The sequence below is a fragment of the Chroicocephalus ridibundus genome, chromosome 1 (assembly GCF_963924245.1).
Source record: "Chroicocephalus ridibundus chromosome 1, bChrRid1.1, whole genome shotgun sequence".
NCBI classification, from domain to species: domain Eukaryota; kingdom Metazoa; phylum Chordata; class Aves; order Charadriiformes; family Laridae; genus Chroicocephalus; species Chroicocephalus ridibundus.
The window spans coordinates 78432641-78454526 of record NC_086284.1 but is presented as its reverse complement, the minus strand read 5'-3'; the positions used below and the strand labels follow the sequence as shown (position 1 = coordinate 78454526).

The following is a 21886-nucleotide window of genomic DNA, read 5'->3' as shown; positions in this document are numbered from 1 at the left end:
GTTCTTTCCGTTAGCCCCGGCTGTGACAGGAGCTGTAGCTCTGGCTCCCGCTTCAAAGCGGTGGTTCCTCGCTCGGTGCTTGCCAGCGGCAGGCAGGGCACCTCTCCCTTGCGGCAGGCGGGCTGAAACGCCTTTGACCGCAGTTTTTTGAAGGAGACCGACACCCACCGATTGCTCCGATAGGAACAGACAAGCCGTGCTTCCGAACACCCCTCGTCAGGAGCAAAGATCAGGCGGCCTGGGACCAAGAGGAAAGCGAGGGCGGCGCTCCTCCACTGAGCGAGCGAGCATGGAGTAAGTACACGATCAGCTTTGTTACTTTTTTTTTTTTTTTAAATAAATTAATAACTTTAAAAGAAGTCGCTTCCGTTTTTCTCTCGGGAAGGACTTTTTCCCGCCTCCCTTACACAAAGCGGACGCTTCGTTCGAGCGCGGGGTGAGCCTGCCTTGGCTCCCGCGGAGCCCCGCTACCCGGCGGCGCTCGGGGGACGACGCCGGCGCTTTCCCGGGCGGAATCCAGCCCGTTTCCCGCCAGGCGTTTCTTAGGAAGCCGGGCTCAAACCGTGAACTCTGTCCCGCAGAGCTCTGCTTTCCTTGGACGACGTCCTGCCTCTGCTCTGGCCCCGCCAACCCGCGGCTGCGGGGGCAGCCCGGGCCCTGCCTTCCAGCCCATCCATCGCAAACAGGACGCCCAAGGCGGGAGCGGGGTTCGCGGCCGCGTACGGCGGGGGCTGCGCTGATTAACAGTCTCTGTTGTACTTCCCTCTTTAGCGTTTCGAACCAAACACCGGTTTTTGGAGGGTTAGGTGGTGAATGGCAGGTGTTCTGCTTTTATCATTATTTGTTATTGCTAGTTTGGCTTTATAGTGGCACGCACAAAGCATCGTTTGCCTCCAGATTGCCTCTGTGTGATCTTCGCCGTTTCCCGAAGCAGCCGCGCTCCCAGTTGCCGCTTGTTTCATCTCCTTTATCTGCCCCGTTTCTGTCTCCAGTTTTCCACCCACCCTCGCGCGTTGCTCCCGTCCCGGCGGTAAGGAAAGCTGCGCGTTCCGAGCTGAGCAGCCCGAAGCCCTCAGGCACAATTAGAGCGGGGGGTGCCCAGCGTGATGTGAAAATGCACGAGCTCATTTAAAGCCCAGGACCAGCCCATCCCTTTCTGCTGTTGCTCTGAAGGCAGGGTGCTGCTGTGCAGCAGCAAGGCCAGTGCAGGGTAGCCTTAATAAACTAAAAAAATTAGGGTTGTTTGCCACGAGAGTTTTGATTACTGACGACGCACAACGCTAAGTGGTAATACAATGCTGTAATCACGGTAACAGATAACTATTGATATTATCTGGGTTAGTAAGAACTACGTCCCCCCAGCGAGCGCTGTTGCAGTTGATCCCTTGAGAGTGTAGAATGGACAGGAAAAAAACCAGGCCACTGAGCATCTCCCGATTTTTGGTTTCTGCCTTTCTTGCAAGGATATCCCTTGTTTTATGGCTGATGAATGGCACCTGTTTGTGGCTCACCAGCTGCAAGCCCTGAGCAAGCGACTGTGCTCGCACCAGCTGTGAGCTTTTTCTTCCTTGTTTCACTCATTTCCTCACTTGTTGCCTCTCCTTCCCTGAACATCTGGATGCCTAGAAGCTATGGAGGGAGGGAGGACAGGGACAACAAGGTGGAACAGCACATTGCATATGGTATGTTGCATGTGTCTCTTCCAGAGGCACGATACAAGATGAAGTTAGCATTTTTAATTACATTGTAATATAGTGTTGAATGTGTAATATATTTTTATAGAAGGTGGAAAGTGAGTGTTTATTTTTGGCTAACAGCTAAGCAGCGACATCCCTCCATACATCACTCGAAAATGTTTGTCCTAATACTTATAATTCATTTTTTTTATATTTAAATGAGTGGTATTTAGGTTTTTGTTCTGCTTTTGCATCAGTGCGCAAATATTTTTTTTTCAGTATCTGAAGTTAGAAAAATAAAAAAAAAACAAGAAAGCAAATTCTTCTGCTGTGTCTGATTACTGACTTTAACTGACAAGAGCTTATTCCAGATTTTTCTGTTAGAGCTGTATCTCTCGACATTTTTAAGAATGAGAAGTTCCTTTCAATTCTGCTGGATTCCCAGAGTGAGTGGTGGTATTGCCAGTCTTCTGGGGATGAGGGTGAAACATGAGACATGCCTGGCTTCAACAAATATTTTGGCCATGGCTGGATCTTTTTGAAGTGGAGGTTTGTCTTTTTTTATTCTCTGTAATACATCAAGAAGGATAGACTCTAATCTGGGAAAATATCCAGTGTGTGAAATTCGGAGGATGGGAGAACTGCCTGGAGCCAAGCTGCCGTGGGGGAAGCAGAGGCTAAATTTTTAGCAGTTTCAGGTTTGCAGTTTGCTCTCTGTAAAGCAAAGCTGGGAAAAAAAAAAAAAAAAAAGGGAGGGGGTGTCTGTATAAGGCAGCTGGTTAAAAAGGGCTATGTAACACTACTTGGAGTTATTACAAATCCTTTGGAGTTAGGTCCACCTAATTCAGCCACTTAAACCAAGCAAAAGCTTCTTTTGCTAAATCTCATCAAGTGGCTGTTGAGGCAGCGGCAGGCTTTGTGGCATTCCTGGCAGGTTGAATGAATTGTATTGTGAGTTGATTAAGCCTTCCTTAATGGCTGATAAATTTGGAGAAAGAAGTGGTAGGGCAGGCACGTGTTGTATCAGCCGCAGAAGAGAGTAAGTTTTGGAGCGGGTTTACAATCAGAATTGTTTAACCAAGGGGCATGTGCCCACACAAAGTTGTGCTGGCCATTTCCTGCTGTTCGCGGCTCTGCAGGATTTGGCTTCGTTTGGCAGAAACGTTGAGGCTGAATGATTATAGAGTCCTGTGACTTTATATGTGGAGGTACCAGGCTGAATAACTGTACTTCTGGCTGTAAATGAAGTAATAATGTTTTTAGTTAATAATGACGTTTGAGAACGCTTCAGTTGAAATTAAGAGGTAAGAGCAGTGATAAATTCCAAGACTGTACTTGCTACCGGCTTGAAAATAACCAGCTCTATTCGACTTTGGGAAATCCGTGGTTGCCTCCAGCGATTCTTTGTCTGGGGAGTCTTCTGTTGAGAATAACTTAGTATCATCGCATGTACTCACAGTCCCCTTTGTCTATGTAAAGACTAATCTATAGAATTAGTATTTTAAGGCTACTTTGGGATTATATGAACCAGAATTTCTGTAGTGGGGAGGCTTATTAGTGTGAGAACTAAAAGCAGTCTTGAAATAAAAAAGGAATGGTTTGATGAGAAGCAGCTGCTTCAAGTCAGGGGCCATTTTATTCAGGTTATTTGAACTCTTTAGGTAAGAGTCTGAAAATTAGTTTTAATTGAGCTGATTTAGGTAGCTTAGAAAAAGATGTCTCATGAAGTGGCTGCTGTGGAAGATACTCTGGAGTTCATATCAGATTGTTGCTCTGATCGTATTTACTGTGAACTGTTAAATTTTAGCTGACTGCCCATTATGGGGTGTCCCATAACTTGCATTTCTTTATAATACTTTTCTTTCTTCCACTTAAGGTATGCAATCATGATTATATTGTACTCTTCTTGGAAGCGTGATTGAATAATAAATCACCTTGCTTGCAGAAAATGCATGCTTTATTTTTCTGACTTCACCTTTCAAATACTGTCTCTGGCTCAGCCAAATTGATGAGCTTTCCAAGACCTGTGTTTTCGCCCCATGAATTTATGTACTAATTAATCTTTTACTGTCTTGCTCTCTCAAAATAGAACATCTTTTCCCACTCTTGAATCGTTTATATGTGGTTTTCTGCCCCCCCTCCAGTTCTCAAACTTCACTTTGACCAAAAGAGGACTATTTTCAGTACGCGGTTTGATCCTATCAGTGCTCTTGTCTTTGAGGTAGAATAATCTCACTAGTCCCTCTTTTCTAAAGAGATATAAGGATTGCTTGAGGTTTTTTCCCTCCAACATCACACTGGCAACTGTGCTCAATTTGTTGCTTACTATAAGCTTAACTTATTTTCAGGATCGCTGCCTGCCAGGAGATGATTGCACCCCTACCTTGCACAGCCGTTGCTGCTATTCTGTTCAGGTGAACAGATTTCTGGCTTCTCCCTGCATGTAGTTTTTGCTGCTTTGCAGAATTAAAATTGCATCGTTTGAATTGACCCACCTGTTTTTTCCCCCAAGCAACCCTGGGCTCAAATGAATCGCTCTTCCTGATGCTTCGTTTGCTTTAAGTCTTGGTTGTTCCCTTCCTTACCCCCACGTAAGAAATTCAGCTCCATTAAGAATCATGTCATCGTTGTTCTCTCCCCCACGCTTTTTTTTTTTTAATTCCTCCCTGACTGTGACCCCCACTCTGTTCTAAAGTTGTCTCTCCCTTTGCAGAAGCCCTTAGAGAAGCAGTCTAAGGTGCCAGGCTCTTACACAGATATAACTTCCCTGCGAAATCTTGTAGGAGGGGCAGATTTCTTGAACAGAAGGATGCTATAATCGCATAATGCTGTAATTCTCTAGGTATGCACTTAGCACAGCAGCATCACCTTAGAAAATAATTCTAAGGCAAGTACAGGCACCAAATTGTATAGTTTAGTAGGGGTTTTTTCACTATCTGATTGCCTGTACCAATGGTTTCTAACCTGTTCTCAGAAGATCGTTGTCAGTAAAGCAGTGGGAGCTCGACTATGGTGTAAATCCATATTGCGTCTTGTAAATAAAAGCTGCATAAATGGTGGCCTGTATTTTCCTAATGTTTTGCACTTACCTGATTCATTAAGCAGATGTTGTGAAATCATTTAGTAATGTTAGCTTCCAAATGATTTTTAGGACCATCTTAACTACATGCTACTTAGTGTCTTCATGTTTTTAAACAATGAGATCTGTCTCCTGAGTGGAAGTCTCTGGCTATGCCTTTTATGTTATTATTTCCAGAAATAGCTTTCTAGGTAATTCTGAAAAGGTTTTTATATATGCACACATACATATGTATCTATATGCATGGTTTGTGTTCGACTTTCAACCTTGTTGCTTTCAGGATTTATTGGTGTTTAGTAACTAAACATTCTTGCATTTTTCCTCCGTGTATTGCTGAAAGATGATCACTTTGAGCTCTAAGCATGGTTATTTTATATGTACAGTAATGCTACATAACAGTTTAGTATACAGACTTGGAACTATAAGCAGTAGGTTACCTGAGATGGAATTTGCCCTTGACCCTATCTTAATCCACAAGCGGGATTATCACAGGGATCAGCAAATATCCAGCATTTAACACCATGAGAAAACAAAGCGCTAGGATGGGGCTGCAGACATCAGTAGAAGCAGATTTCATCGTTTGCTGGTGTTATATTTTATTCCTTTCCCTTTCTTTAATGTAACAGAGAGAGCTGGGGAGCAGTACTTTTGTCCCCAGCTTGGAAAGAAGAATGCCTAAGTGACTGAAATGTGCTGTTGCGGGCTGCTAGTTACCAGGGTCCTTTAGAGACTTTCCCCCTGCAGCTCTAACAGCGTATTAGTGGTTTGAAAGGACTCATTATACCAGTATAATGCCCTGTAACTCTTAGGAGATACAACATTGGCAAATTGAAAATTCTCCTTTCCTTAAAATGAGTAATACAAGTATGGCGATGGGAGTTGCCCACGCTGCCCTTCTAAAGTAAGGTTTCTCCACATCTCTGTAAATCGCTGTTGTAACTTAGTAGTAGAATGTGCCAAAAAATACGCAGCTGGAACTTTGGTCTTGGGTGATCAAATCACTGTAGCCACTGGTTACTTATTTACCCCTGGGAGTTCACAGTCATTTTTAAAGAAGGTGCTGCGTGTCGTGTTTGCCAGTTAGAGGTCATGGTTACTTATTCATTCAAAAACATGGTTTTGTACACAAGATCTTCATACCAAAACTGCAAATCCTGGAATGAGTTGCAGGAGCTGCCTCAGCCTGTGCTAGAGGGTTGCTGCTGCCCCATGTCCTGCAAAATTAGTACATATTGCACTGATAACTCCGCCCAAGTGAAAAACCATTCCAGGATTATGTCTTAAGCCTATCAATGAGCAGTACTTACTTGGGGGAACACGTAGCTTCAAAAGTTCTGGGCATATTTATATAAAAAGTATGGTATGTATGTGTAAAAGGTTAAATTCTGGTTTCTGCAGATAGTAAACATAGTTGACGCTGGTATGGGCCCTGGTTGGCATCGTAGAATGGTGGCAGAGGAGATGGCTTCAAGTTCAAGTGTTCTTGAGTTGGAAAGGAGAGTTTGTTTAGGCTTTTCCACTTCTCTTCCAAATATAATTAAAACTGCTTTAGTCACTGGAGACAAGATATTAAAAAAAATGCCAGAGTGACTTTGGAACATAAACTGAATTTTCATACAATTTATGAAACTTAAAAACACTAATTTTTCTCAGCCCTTTGAAGTTTTAGATACATTTTGAAATCTATGCAGCTGATTTGAGATGGAAGTTCGTGGACCAAAAATGACAGTCTTCACTGATGTCCCTGCTTCTTGGGCTGTAGAAAGGCTACTGCAGCCCCTCTCATTGGAGTGATCTGGGTGGTAGAGATGGAAGAAATGGAACGAGTTCATTCTGTCCTCCTCCTCCTGACTGAAAGTGGGGCTGGGAAATGAAGTTTCCATTGTTTTGTGCTTACGGCTTCAGATCTGCTGCCACACAGCTCCCATCACTCTCCAACCTGTACAAGTCACCTGTGTAAAAAGTTATTTTGTTGTGTTTCAGGAGGTACCTCCTAACGGCTCTGACTTCATGTTTGTTCTGGAACACATTTGGCTTGGGTGCAGCTATGGACTCTAAACCTAATATACTTCTGTTTCTGGCTGATGATCTTGGCATCGGAGATATAGGTTGTTATGGGAACAATACCATAAGGTAAAAGATCTCTCAGTACAATATATTTAACACTGTAGAACACCTATCCTGTGAATTTAAGCCTAATTATAAGAGAAATGTTCTTAACCCCTTAACCCAAGGCTCTAGTAATTCTGTATTGAAGTACTTTTATATATACGCACATAGGATTGCGGCCTAAGTAAACAGTGTGCAGTGAAAAAAAAAAAAATACTATATTTTTATTTCTTTTTGAAGTTCTTTCTGGGAATTCCTCCCATCCCTTCCTCCATGTGCTAACTCTCCAGCCACTTGTTTTAGTGTTACAGTTACTGTCTTCTCTCCTCATGCATGAATTTCTTCATTCCTTTTCATGTGTAGTTACTCTGTCCACCCAGATCTTTTCCAGAATACCTCATCCACTTGCTTGCTCTCTCCTCCAAAATACTCCAGTTCATGTGGACTTACTCACATAGTTTATTACATGATTATGTGCCTTCAAAATTAGTGATTAAATTCCTTCAAACCTAAAAAGGAAAATCAGAAAAGACTGGGCATTGGGAGCACATCTTACAAGCCTCGACTCATGTCTTCCAAGCAGAGCACAGACGTTTTGTTGGCATGCTCTGGGTGCATCTCCCTCCCATGGTGTCGGTGGGGTTGTACAGAGAAATGGGAATGTGCTCGTGGAGCTCCATTGTTCTCCTCTGCTGGTGGTGAAGACGGGGCGGGGAGGTCTCTTTCACTCTTTGTGGTGTTGAAGTCCATTCTTCTGGGAGAGTTAGGCTTCCATACAACTGTAACTGTGTAAAGATATCACCTTATTATGAAATAAATAGCACATGTTAAAAACATGGAACAGAAACAAGAGCTCCAGACACCCTGGGAGATTCTCTGGTTCAATGAACTCTGAAATTTAGGGTCTAAATGTACTGGCGAAAGTGATCTGTTGGAAGTATTGGAGTAGAAAAATATCAGCCTGCCTTAGTTTTATTTTCAAACTAAACAGTACCAACAATGCCTAGGTTTCTTTTCAGTATTGCCAAATGCACTCTATGGCTGTGTCCCAAGGATGGATTTTTCCAGTGGCTACAACCCACTTCACCCGCTATATGAAAGTTATTACTATGTCAGTCCTGGAGTATGTAAAGATGAGGTGGTTTTTTTGTTTTGTTTTTTAAGGAACTATTCAAAAGCTCTAGTTCTTCTTGGCATTTTATTAAAATAATTTCAGATTACCTTGCTTCTGTTAAACTTGAAACTGTTTTTTAGGACCCCCAACATTGACCGCCTGGCAAGAGAAGGAGTGAAACTTACTCAGCACATTGCCGCAGCTCCACTTTGCACTCCGAGCAGGGCAGCTTTTCTCACTGGCAGATACCCCGTTAGATCAGGTTGGGCCCGTTTTGAATTACAAATTTCTGTGTACGGTGCTGAGGTACTACAGTAGCCAATTCAGCTATTTCCTCAAGCTGAGATAGAAGATACACTGCTAGAGGCTCAGACTTTCTATAAGCAACTTCTGAATGGGAACCACTGCCTCACCAGCTGACAGATCTTTAGCCTGACTTTATAGGATGGGGAAGCTCTCTATGATGAAATTAGACAGGTATGGAGAAATGGCAACAGCAGTAATATCTGTCACTTCCTTACTGCAACACAGCCTAGGGCAAGCTGATGGAATTCCTCTTGGTGGTGATGGTTAGAGGTAAGGGCTTGAAACAGAGCTCCCAAGAGAAATGGGTGAGTTCATTGCCGACAAAGTGCAGAAAGTCACAAAATCCCAGTGAAAAATGGAGTGTTGTATCCATTCTCTACCTACCTAACGTGCCTTACGGAGAACTTCATAGATAACCAGTTCTCACTAGGTGTTATATAGGAAAATAGATGCCCACTTTCGGAGCTAAGTGCAAAATCAGTGTGTGTTGGGTGAACTGTGTCTCACCTAACATGATACAACACCCCTCTGAGGTAGGGGAATGCAACTGTTATCTCTCATCTTAGATGAAGAGCAGAGAAACTAAATTATCTTAGTTACTCAGAAAGGCAGAAAATAAAGCCTGCTCTATACTGTCACCAGTGATTTATTTCAGTTTGATGGTAAATCTGGCGCCAAGCAGTATTTGGTTTGAAATATAATTCTTGACTACCTGAACTACTTAGACACACTGATGTGACTGTCTACAAGATACGCTTGTTATTATGTTTTGTGAGGAGGTCTGCTGCCTTCGGGTTGAGGTCATGACACGGAGGTTGGCAGGAGCAGCCCAGCCTCCACTGGCAGAGTGCAAAAGGCTGGCAGGAATGACGGGAGCTGTTTCTATCAGGGATGGCATCCAGCAACGGGTACCGCGCGCTGCACTGGAATGCCGGGTCAGGAGGGCTCCCACCTAATGAAACTACTTTTGCCAAGCTGCTACAGCAACAAGGCTATACCACTGGACTGATAGGTAAGGGGAAATGTTTTACTGTGACCTTGGAGAATGAACTAGTTATATGAAGGGAATTTAGGGATGGTGCTTGCCAAAAATGGTCAGTTAATCAGATACGAATCCTCTCCAAATGGCTGAGGGGGAAAAACTCTTATTTGCAAGAAGACTAAAGATACTGCAGTCTAAAGAGTTTTAAGATTATGCTAATGCCTATACAGGGCACCCAAAACAGGAAGAATTAAAAACTGTCTCATTATTAGAATGGGTGAGCATTTATTTTACTTGGCCTAAGGTTTTTTCAAAGGCTGATCCACTGTGAGAGTTTTGTTAATGTAAAAATTGTTCCAAACAAAACCCTTTCTAAGTATTTCATCTGCCTATAGGAGGCAGAGAAACAAAAGAGGACAGAGAAAGAAAGGAACAAAGTTTGTACCCACAGAGGAGGAGAAGAAGCAAAAGCTTCTCTCAGATGAGGTTGTGAGGTCCCAAAGAGGCATGATACAGTGGCTGTTTTCTCAGATGAAGCCAAAATGCAAAGGTGTCAGAGAAACACTGCCCCAGAGCACCTTCCTGTCTGTGACTTTGTTCAGACATCAACAGTTTCAAGATTCATTTTTCTTTTGCCAAATATCTCTAAAAATCAACTGGCAAAGTCTCTTTTTTTTTCCCCCCTTCCATTTGCTTTTATTACTGTCAAGTGACAGACGCTCCTGCAATGGATTCCTTCACATAAATGTGTGGTAGGGTAAGCAGTGTGTCCCTTAAAGCTGGCGGGGACGTTGGGGCCAGCTGTGGCAAATTAATTGTCATCTCCAAGTGCTGGAAATAGATGTGTCTGCATTGAATCACAAGCTAATGAACTGTAGTCTTCCTGGCTGAGTCTCTAATTACTTGGCAATCACATAACCCAGCAAACTTCAGGGTCCTTTGATACAGCACGTTTTCTAAGCAGACAACGGCTTCGATCTACCTGCTCTATTTTGGGCAGGGATAGAGTGAAAGGTTGGTTTACAGCCTTTTCTCCTTTTCATATGGACTCGGGACATGCCTGAGAAATCATCTTCCTGAGTCTGGTGATCAAGATACCTGCTAATATTGTCCAAAAGTTTACTGGATCTTCCAGTAAATTTGTAACGTTATGTTAAGATGAAGTTGTAAGTAAGCAGTTGAAAGTTAGGAAGAGAATGTATTAAAGCAGCCAGCGAGTTAGGAGTACCTTAATTCTCTGATCCTCATTGAAAGGTAATGAAATCCCATCCTTGGGACCCGTAGCTGAGCATCTTGCAAATTTCTCTGTTTATCCCATGTCCATTTGGTGATGACCCATTACGGTATGACATTGACCTGATCAGGCGCTAGTTTCACCCAGCATCCTTGTGCACAAGGCGAATGCGTTGTTACCCTGTTGAAAAACAAGACTGACTTGCCTAATTGCCAAACGGATGCTGATGGTGCTACCTTGTGCTCCTTTTGAGTTGTCAACCTTAATGTTCTCATTTCTTTCATGCTTTAAAACCTTCAGGAAAGTGGCATCAAGGTGTAAACTGTGAATCCTTCAATGATCATTGTCATCATCCTCTAAATCATGGGTTTGACTACTTTTATGGTATGCCTTTCACGCTTCTAAACAACTGTCAAGAAAACAAACCTCCCGAGATGGATGTATCCCTTCAAGCTAAGCTTTGGCTTTACAGTCAGATAATTGCTCTTGCTGTGCTCACTCTCGCTGTTGGGAAACTGACTGGTTTGATTTCCGTCCGCTGGAAGATAATTGCCTGGTTTACTTTGGCGGGCGGCCTTTTCTTCATTTCTTGGTACTCCAGTTACGGTTTTGTGCAGTATTGGAACTGTATCCTGATGAGGAACCACGATATCACTGAGCAACCGATGAGATTAGAGAGGACTGCTTCCCTCATGCTGAAGGAGGCAGTGTCATTTATCAAAAGGTAAACAATTGTCTGTAGTTTCCTTTAAAGGGGACAGGATGTTCTGGGCAGTTGGAATAGAGTATTTTTCTCCAGTAACTATAGCTGTATCATGATAACTGCTTTGGAACTCATATCCAAATTCTCTATTTAGAAACCCAGTGCACTTAAATTCTAATTGCAACTGTCTCATGTTGGAAGCTACAGTAAATGAGATTTTAAAATGGACTTTAAGCAAATGATACATGACCATCTCACTATGCCCTGTAATCTGTAATTACTGTATTGCTCCGAGATTAACCACCTAATTTTACACTTCACTCTACAAGCCTCACTTGTGCTCTTTTTCATAAACCCTACAAAACACCTAGATAAAATGTGCATGATGCACAAAATTATTTTATGTGAAAATCTCAAAAACACTTTAAATCTATTTTTGTGGATTGAGAAGGAAGCCAAGTAAGATCATTCATTTTCTAGATTCAAGTTCTGTCTGCACAGCCTTCTATAATATTTCTGTGCATCAAGTGTCTTTCTGTAAAACAGAGGAAGTAACTACTCTTTTCTCAAAGTTTGTGAAAACAAATATATTGAAAATTTTAAGGGGCCATTTTAGAAAAGCCACATGAATATCAAAGTAAATGTGAGACTGTATCCAGTTGCATTTAATTAAAAAGGCATCAGATTCATTTAAGCACTAAATGCTATGCCTGTTTACACACGGAATTGAAAATAATCTGGCTGAAAAGGTTCTTTCGTGCCCTTTTTTCGTGCAAAAAGGCAACTAGCAACTGTGATCAGTGGGGATGCACTAGATGTGGGTACAGCCCCCACCCAATGTGTGCGTCTGCGCCTGGATGAATATGAAACCTTTCAAAATATTCCAAATGCACAACATAAAAATATTTTTATTTTTGGTTTGTTTTTAAGAAACAGGCAAGGACCATTCCTCCTCTTTGTTTCCTTTTTACATGTTCATACCCCGCTCTTTACCACAAAAAAATTTCTTGGGAAGAGCCGTCATGGTTTATATGGAGACAATGTAGAAGAAATGGACTGGATGGTGGGTAAGTGTTCTTCACGAAGGATTTGTTTCAGTCATATATACCTGTGTATTTTAAAGCAGAAAAACTAATAAGGCCAAAATACCTACAGAAATCTAACCTATTAAAAACATCTTATAGGGCATTGCAAAAGATTATTATTGAAACATTATAAATGGGGCTTGATCTCTCTAATTGATTAATACGAACCTTGCTGTCTCTCTTTTTAAATTTAAGGAAAAATTCTGGATTCACTTGACAAAGAAGGCTTGAAAAATCATACATTCACATATTTTGCTTCTGATCATGGAGGGCACTTGGAGGGTCAGGATGGATCTGCTCAGCTAGGTGGCTGGAATGGTATTTATAAAGGTAGGAAAAACACTGTGACTTTACATGAATGTTAGAATCGGAAACATAATGAATTTTCCTGGCTGAAGCTGTCAAGGCTGGAATGAGTTATATTTTTACCTTGAAATACAGGTGACGTACAGAGGTGCTTCAAGATTAAAGTCACCTTTTCTTTCAGTAAAGTGCAAACATTATTACACATCTTCTTGACAAAGGTATTGTCCAGCGTGATACCTGTAAATTATTTGGTGTTCTCAAGTAAAAGGCACTAGAAAAAAATGTGATAGTTCTGTATATTGAATTCTTTCTCTCTGAGGATTTTTACCTCTCTCCGCAATAGGACTGTTTCCTGATTTGCTCATTTATTTTTCTCATTATGTTCCAGAGATCATTGCTCTCCAGGTAATCAATACAGAATAGAGTAAGGGCACATTGTGTCGTGACTTGCCACAATAATTTATTCCCTGTATGCTTTCATATTCCAACCAAAATCAGTGATTGGCATAAAATCCAAGTTGCCTTAGTGGCCTAAGAGGATCTCACTCTATCTCCTGCTCATCCCTTTCTGCTGTGAATCATTTTGCAACCTGCTGAGCAGTGCGGTGGCTTTTTTGAAGGCCAAAGGATAGGTATTCATTGCATTTTCCCCCACCTGCCCCAACAGCCCTGTGTCATCCTGTGACCTCTCAGGGACACGTGACAATATGTGCCAGGGCTTAGGCTCTGTTATCACTGGTGAACCATCCACCTCTTGCCCAAACTTTTGATGTTTTTATTTTCTGAAAACAGGTTTCTTCCATTTCAAAACCTTCTTGAGCTGCTCCACAGGGCACAGCAGAGGTCAAAGACATGGAATTTTGTCCCCCATGAGGTGGATGCTCTGCTGCTGAGCAATGGAGGTCTCTGGCCCTTGTGAAAGGGAAGGACTTTCAATTAATCTGTTCCATCCTCCATCTCACTCGTGCTTTTGCTTGAGAAAGTGCTTCTCTTTGTGGGTAAGACTGATTCATAAGCCTGATAGGATGTAACAAAAACAACGTTTATTCCATCTTAAATAGGTAAATACTGTCTTCATACAGCCAGCATCAGGATGCTTCATTAGGTTAGTTTCTGTTAGTAGCAAGTTGAAAAAAGATGTTTTCCTGCCATTTGAAGTAAAGCGTATGTAGTACCATTTCATAGGTTCGGAGATTTTTTTGCTTCTGAGTTAAGAGATGTTGTGTTAAGCATTGGGAGAGCCAGGTCCAAAACTCAATTTCAAAAAAGGAGGAGATGCATAAGGCGTATGGAAATGTAAGTGCTAAGGACACATATTGGAAGGGAATCCATGGGTATAAAGAGAGAAATATATTTTTTTTTAGCTGTTTATTAAAATTGGATACTAATTAGTAAGTCTTGTGTAGGTTTAAAGAGAATATCAAGTATTTCTTAAGTCTTGTGAGTTCTTCTGGTATCCAGTTCCCCCTCTTTTCTTTTACTGGGAAGCTCTTCAATAACACAGGTGAATGCAGGCAACCCATGAAATGGAGGATAACAGAAGACTGAAGCTGTTTTATTGTTGCTGAGCATAGGTTTTCAAAGGTAGATTTTATTATTTCCACCCTCACCTGTGTTCAAAGTAAAGATTGCTTCCCCCTGTCTTTCTAGGTTTGGATGAGTTGTATGTCACATTTTGAGGCCTTCTAAAGTATGTGAAGTCCAATGCAGATTGAGAATCAAATCTGTTGGACAAGCAGTGTATTAGTGCATCTTTTTCTGTACATTCAAGTGCAACAAGCCAATGAAGAAGTTTGTGTTTGCCTCTGAACTGCCATATGTTGATTCATTTCACTGCAGGTGGAAAAGGCATGGGAGGCTGGGAAGGAGGGATCCGTGTGCCAGGAGTAGTTAGGTGGCCAGGAGTGTTACCTGCAGGCACAGTTATTGATGAACCTACGAGTCTTATGGATATTTATCCCACGCTTGTTCATCTGGCTGGAGGAGTATTGCCACAGGACAGGTACGGAGATGTTTTCAACAGGAGAAACTGGTAGGTGAACTAACTGCTAAAAATTGGCTGTGTATCATCCTTGGAGATCCTGGAAATACTGCTCAGCCTCAAGCCTGGTCTAAGATTTTAAATTAGTGAGCAAACTCTCCCAGATAAGCCCACAGGTGTGCTCCTGGCCAGAGGTGCTGCTCCTGCCAAAGACCAGGTGCTAGTTTCAAACGCAGGTTCCTGAACGAGTTCAGGAAAGAACTGGTGGATGAGGTTGTTCTGGCACTGACTGACTTGAATTATGGACACTTACAAATACCTCCTAAAGCCATTAAACCTGACCTTGCTCAACCTCAACATATTTCTTTAAGCTCCTTTGAAAATAGCTACATGTAAACAATTATGAGTTTGGTATTGATTTCCCTAAAAAATTACTTTTTTCTGCTAGACCAAGCTCTAAATATTGTTTATGCGTTGCTAAATGAATGATTGCTAAAGTTGACCCAGCCATTTAAAAAAAATAAAAATATTATTACCTAGGGATTTAAATATTGGCCTGGTAGTCTGCTGGCTGCTCTAAATCTATGACCAAATTATGCTATACGCTGTTCCAAGCACTGGTGCAGACAATACAAAGGCGGTGATAAGTACGTGGTTCACTGTCAGGTTTGTCCCTGCCTGAATACGCTTCTCCCCATTATATTAGGGTGATTGATGGACGAAATTTGATGCCTTTACTACAAGGAAGAGCTCAAAAGTCAGAGCACGAGTTCCTGTTTCACTATTGTGGGTCCTACTTGCATGCAGTGCGGTGGCACCAAAAGGACAGTAAGTATAAATGTTTCTTCCGTTGTAACCGCAAAACATGAGTTTTCTCCTTTTGATAACGATCTTGCTAACTGACAAATTTATTGCATGAAATTGTTGTGCGTGACATACCAGTGACTCTGGCCAGCTGGACGTGTCTTAAAGAAAAGAAATACTTAAGTCACAAACCCTATAGGAAGTGGGGTGGGAATATAGGCTGTCTACTACTACACTGGAAATTTAATCTGGTTTTCTTCATATTTCTAGTGTTTTCCTTCAAAGTCAGTAATCCACACAGTGAACCTGATGTGTGGTGATGGGGTCGCCAGAGTGTGTGTGAAGAGGTTTCCTTAGTAAATAGATGTACTCCTGTTGCTTGAAAGCACTTTGTTTTCCTCTATTGTCTTGTAGTTGTGCCATAAGATTTCTTTCCTGCCAGGTGGAGCCATCTGGAAGGCTCATTATGTGACCCCCATCTTCCGTCCTCTCGGAGCTGGGGGTTGTTATGATAGAGGATTTTGCCCATGTTTTGGGGAAGGTGTGACCCATCATGACCCTCCGTTGCTGTTTGATCTCTCACGAGACCCTTCTGAAGCCAAACCTCTGACGGCTGACACCGAGCCCCTCTTTGACACTGTAGTAAGGAAGATTGGAAGAGCCATAGAAGAGCATCGCAGGACACTGACTCCAGTCCCAGAGCAGCTCTCCTTGTACAACATCATGTGGAAGCCGTGGCTGCAGCCGTGCTGTGGGACCTTCCCATTCTGTTGGTGTGATAAGGAAAGTGACAGCACACAAAGTTTGTGAGATGGATGTCTGCTAACGTGTCCTGTGGCACTGAGTCTCCTGCTGACAAAGTTTGCTGAAAATAATTGTGTCCTTTCTCTATCTGAGAAGCGAAGCAGATGAAAATAAAGAAAAGGAATGTTGATCAGAGATTTTCCCCTTCATTCTTCACCGCTAGCCAAAGTTCTAAGGAAATCCTGTCTGGTGTGGTAAAGGGCTTGAATGGAGACTAGTTTTGCAGATTGGTATGTAAGAGATGACTGTAGAGTTATATGCCTAATCTCTGTCTAATTTCTACCTGATGAAGGAAGACAATTGGAGAACTCTGCAGAGAGCCTAGTGTATGGTGCTGAGCAGGCAGCGGTAAGAAATACCAGACTTACGCAGAACTCTAGATGTTTGCAGTTGTGTCTCTATAGTCCACAAATCATGGTCGTACTCTATTCAAACGTAATAATTTGAGTCATCATTGCTTCCTGTACTGCTCTGTTATCTCTGCAGAAATATTGTTGAGATGCTGAGCAATACCTGAGACCGAGCGAATCCGATTTAGTGAGGGATCATCCTCAAATTGCAAATAGCTTTTTGAACAGACTAACAATAGCCTATATGACAGACAGTATGAAGTGCAAAATGTTGATGTGCAGTACACCTCTGCAGCAGTTACAAAACAGAGAGAAGCATTTTGCTTTTCAGAAAAAGGTCCTGCTGCATGCTTATTTGGCAAATGGCAATTTTAATGCCTATAAGATGCCAAGAGAAATGTTTTGGATTAATAGTTTGCACTGTTTCAATGTCAATTCAAGAAAAATAAGGTTCATTTGAGAGTTACATTGGAATTAATGTTTAAAAATATTTGGTAGCACTATGTACAGGTTTACGAACTACAACTTGTAAAAAGGGATCTTGCCAATACTAGTTAAAAACCTAAAAAAAAAAAACCAACACCAAACAATCGAAACAAAAAAACCTGTGGTGTTGTGACCCTAGCCAGACTTTCTAAGGAGACGTGACTTTGCATTGAATTTTGCAGTAAAATTTTAGGTCTTTGAACTGTATTCTTTTTGCTATTTGTGCAGGAATAGATGAAGTCAGAGTTTCTTATAAGCATGCTGCTAGAACTCCAGAAAAATTGGAGTTTGAATTTAGTAAACGGAAAAAGATTATTTTAGGTTTTGTTTTGTTGTTGTTTGCCCCCTTGAATACCTCTGCAAGCATTTTACTTGTTCAGCCAGTTTAGCTGATTAACAGTTTTCTTCTTATCCCTTAGCGTTTTTTCCTAAGTGTGACATAGAAACAATTTTACAAATTTCTGTTTGTGTGATTTCAATATTTATGTTCTTCACTACTGTAAGTTCACTTACAGGAAACTTTGACAAGTTTCCTAAACTTGTCAAAGGTACTTGAGACTATATGAATACCAGTGTTTGCTTTTAGTACTCAGACATGTGCAAAATGCCAGATAGAAAGCGGCGGTATAAAGCACACAGTGACGCCAAAATTAAGTTTTTGCTGGCAGAGAAGTTGCCTGTCTGCAGCAGTGAGAATGCAGCGGCTTCCAGGGCTCAGGTGCAGCGAAAAACCAGTTAGCTGAAGAGGAGGAAATACTGCAGGGCTCAAAATGCAGAGATAAAAATCATCTCCTTTCTGCTTCATTGTTACAAAGTTCTTTTTCAAAAAATAAATAAATAAATAAAAAACCAGTAAGGTCTTGGTTTACAGCTTAGTTCTGTTGAAGACAGTAAGTAATCTTACAGCTGTGTTGGGTGACTAATGTAGTGGTGAGGAACAGGATGCAAGGTCTGTGCTAGCAGAATGTCTCTTCTGCGTCCAGGTGGGGGTTTGGGGTTGTTTTGGGTTTTGGTTCAGGTTTTGGGGTTTTATTTGATAGGTTGTTTTTTAAGATGTGCCAGCAGCAGCGTGGGCACATCTTCAGTAGTGATCACATGGTGAGAAAGATGTAAACAGTCTAGAAAGGCTGACAGAAAAGTTTAGTCATCATTTGGACCAAAGACAGATGGAAGTTAATACTTATGTTACTGGCAACTTTTAAAGATCCATCTTTCCCAAAGTATGACATAATTTTTGAGAAATACATTTTTTTTTCAAGAAAAATCTTTGCACCAGAAGCATCACAAGCTGTTAAGTAATCATACAAAATAAGCAGTATAGTCAAATAGGTATGAGTAAAAGTAGTCCAATTTGAAAACTAATAAAAATAATTGAGTACAGTCATAAGTGCGAGGAGGTCAACAAATAAAAAACTGCTTCCAACCATGATCATCCTGTGTATTATATGAATCTGACAGTTTAAGCTGCTTCATGTTTCCACCTCACTGACTCCTACTGACTTCTCTAGGACAGAGTGTTAAATTCAGCATTCGCTGTATTCACATAACTCGGAGAACTGAAATGTCAACAAACGAATAGATGAGAGCTCGTCTAAGTAATCGCTTAAGGCCTTTTGAAGGGTAAAGTGTATTATAACAGAGTTAAGTTATGAAAGAAGTGGTGGGGGGGGAATACTACACTTTCGGTTCTTGAGGGGAAGAAAGTGCAATTAATATCTTCAGCACAGGTAGGTCTAACTTTCCTGAAAGTGCAATGAAGAAGAAAAGACAACGTGACAGACGAAAAGGGGGAGGACAAGCTAGTCCTCTTATCCTGCCTGGAAGGCTGGAAAAGTAAGGTGGGAGAAACAGAATCCCGGGGCCCTGAGTGCTGTGGTGTTATTATTTACAGCATCTCTTTTGAGGCACTGAAAGAGAGCAGTGACAGGCTCTATACAAATCTGCAGAGAATTAACTGGATAGGGAGTTTAGTAAAGGCAGTAGCCATGTTGTGCCAGTATTTCAAGAATAAGGACTTTGTACTCCGCCTGGAATTCATGTAAAAACTGCATGGCGGTTCCAGTTTGCTGGCTGTTGCTGGCAGGGATCCCAGGCGGTTTCTGTGCTGGAGACTGGGGGAAGGGAGAATAAGAGGAAAAGGAGCAAGTCCCAGCCTGTTTCCTCCCACACGCGTCTTAGAGGATCAGGACTCCTCAGCACTCCAAGGAGCAAGAGGGATTTCAGAGCCAGAAGAATAATTGAGATAAGGGTTTGTTTTCCACATTGTTAAAAGGGGTTAGCCTTTTTTTTTTTTTATCAGTCTTGATGATCATTTATTGTGGCGTACTGGCTTACAGAGGGAATTGCTATCTGATGTTTTCTCGGAATTCTGTACGTAGCTCTGCTGATTTCTAGAGGCCGATGTTAGATTTATGAATCGTTTGTTTCATTTAACAGCTAAGGACACTTGACAAGTCCTAGGGCCCAGTGCTAGGTTTATCACATTCTAGCGATGTCAGTGAGAGCTCTGTTTTCAGAAGGAATTGGTCCCTAACAGAGAAATGTGAATATGCATATTTAAATGGATATTTTTTTTAAACAAGCCTGGTACTTCTAGTCCTTCAGTAAAGATAGTGCTCCTGAAATGGCTTGCAGTAAAGCAGGAAGCGCTAATTTTAATTGTCATAGACAATGGTATTAAGACCCAAATATCGTTTAAAACCACCACTGCACCTCCCTGGTTTTAAATTCACTGCTTGGCTGAGAGGGGCTGTGCAAAGTCTCTGTCTAAATACCAACATGCCTGCTGTGACCAGCTGGCTGTGCTGCGTGGACCTGTGCAGAGAAAGTGGAAGGCAGTGGGGCTGCTATACCAGCTTAGAAAGCTTATCAACGCCCATAGAAAATCAAGGGATTTCTTAGATGTCCAGATCCATCTGGTTCCTTTGCACCACTACAGCTCACAAGGGCTGTGATGATCCTCAGCTACTCGGCGTAGGCTGAGAACATTTTCACTTAAACAGTTTTGGCTTAATGATGTACTCTGAACCCTTTGAACGCAACGTTGCCTACCAGTTGCTGGAGAGGTAGAGCTCTGTCTCCATTGTTAAAGCACCGTGAAGATGTTTCCATTATAGACATGGACCAGAGCTGTTGCTAGTTCTTCCTTCTTGCAGGTTAATGCCTTCATGCACTTGCCTGATTGTCACCTCAGCACCGTCCTATGGGGCCATAGTTCCTCGGGGCTTCGGGGGGAGTGCAGCCAGGCTGTGATTCTGAGACACCACTACCACTACAAATAAAAGAGTTGAGCTCTTAGTAGCGAATCCTTTGTTTCACATTAATACAGCCTGCTTTTCGAAGAATGATATTAGGCTTCTGGCATCTGCATTCACAGCAAGGTCTTGCTTCAAACAGCCAATACCTTGAGTCAGAGAGATCTTGGTGCATCCCCGTTAGTTATTCCGAGTGGGCGGGGAGGATGAGCTCTCAGTACTGTCTTTCAGGATCTTGCCAATAGGAAGGAGAAGCATCATCAACCCTATGGAAAATTCTGTAACTAATAGAGATTGAGATTTTTTTTTCTAAATTCTTGTTTTATTTTTATTTCCCATATTGTCTCAGCCATAGCCAAACAAGCATCCAGGTGTTACTTGGGAAAAATTGTCAATGGACCCCACGTTCTGACTCTTTATACTATTTTCCTAGTCAGAATAACAGCATCTACTATTTTTTGATCCTATGGCTCATTCTTTGAAATGCATAGGGCAGGATTATACTCTGGTCTGGCCAGTTTAGTATTCCTCAGATATTCAAGGTAACTGTAGCACTCCTATGAACCAAAAAGACAGAAAAAAGTTCTCTTAGAAAATGTTCTTTTTTCCCACTGGATAACATGCTGATTTGGGGCGGGAGGGGGAGGGAAACAAAAAAACCCCACCAAAACCCACAAGTCTTTCATTAGTCAAGATGGAACTTTTCAGTTCTCTGTGTAGAAGTGATTTTATGTTTACAAACGTGCTTTTAGTTGTTATAGAAAGTAAATTTTCATATTAGCTTCACTCTGTTCCTTAATAGAGCTGACAACATTTTGTTCTTGTGCTGGTTTGAAATGGAAAGAAGTGTGGAAAAGTAGGGATTTCACATAGATGGGATATTTCAGATTTTTATCTCTTTTCACAGTGAAGGAATTAATGTCATCTCTAATTTACTTCAGTGTACAGCATGAAGATGAACATATGCCAGAGCTGGTTTATCATATACTTCTGCATGACTGTTTGCATGATTCCACCGCAATATTTTCTGCGTATCCTTTAGTCTGTGACTATCCACAAGGAAAAGACATTTCCCAAGCCGTTCTTTGTCTGAAGTGACTAGCTGTGCTCTCTGTTTCAGCAAGCATAGAAAACTGCTTCCACTCATAAAATTTGCTTTGCCAGATAAAACCAAATATTTAGAAACTGCAAGGTTATTTCTAAGTTTTTAAAGTCCAGGTTGAGTTCACAGAGTTGCCAACTAGAAGAATTGTCTTGTTAAATTTATAAACAATATTAAACCTTGAAGTCCTTTAAGGAAATAATCATAATGCTATTTATGTTTCTGGACAGTTTTTAGTAACGTTAAGATAGAAACACTTCCTTGAATGTACTAGATGGCATCCAAACCTAAGAATGTTACAGTTCCTTCCCTAAGAATTACACACCAAATATTACTTTCCAGGATGGCTTTTCTTGGAGGCATTTTTTTGTAGTTCCTAAACTAACAGTAAGGATTAGATTATTTTCCTGTACCTTAAAGATCATTTGAGGTTAATTAAAATGAGATATTAGTTTTATTTATCATTACCTCCTGTTTGTAAAATGGTGAAAACCTTCTTTTCCGTGAACGC

At 41.5% G+C, this 21886-nt stretch overlaps 2 protein-coding genes across 6 annotated transcripts in view; both read left to right on the top strand.

Moving 5' to 3' along the window:
- Window positions 1-16337, top strand: LOC134518319 (arylsulfatase D-like). The gene is made up of 10 exons (XM_063340986.1): window positions 1-294; window positions 6739-6888; window positions 8119-8240; window positions 9174-9296; window positions 10801-11224; window positions 12134-12270; window positions 12484-12618; window positions 14434-14596; window positions 15282-15403; window positions 15822-16337. Exons 1-10 carry the CDS (start codon window positions 290-292, stop codon window positions 16187-16189), a joined length of 1749 nt encoding a protein of 582 aa, XP_063197056.1. The 5' UTR covers window positions 1-289; the 3' UTR covers window positions 16190-16337.
- Window positions 16338-16500: 163 nt separating this feature from the next.
- The window catches only part of LOC134518305 (arylsulfatase D-like), a 29453-nt gene continuing 24067 nt past the window's right edge, over window positions 16501-21886 (top strand). For 2 of the 5 annotated variants that reach the window (XM_063340961.1, XM_063340932.1), the window contains exon 1: window positions 18881-19267. The gene's annotated coding sequence lies outside the window, so the exon portion shown is untranslated. Of the gene's footprint in view, window positions 16532-18879; window positions 19294-21886 lie in introns of those variants that run through there. The other 3 variants (XM_063340941.1, XM_063340951.1, XM_063340969.1) reach the window with 3 other exon arrangements.

Excerpts from the sequence above, each read along its gene's own strand:
- LOC134518319 (XM_063340986.1), top strand. Across the intron at positions 12,271-12,483 it reads AGAAATGGACTGGATGGTGG|GAAAAATTCTGGATTCACTT; the intron begins GTAAGTGTTCTT and ends TTTAAATTTAAG. Across the intron at positions 15,404-15,821 it reads GCGGTGGCACCAAAAGGACA|GTGGAGCCATCTGGAAGGCT; the intron begins GTAAGTATAAAT and ends CTTTCCTGCCAG.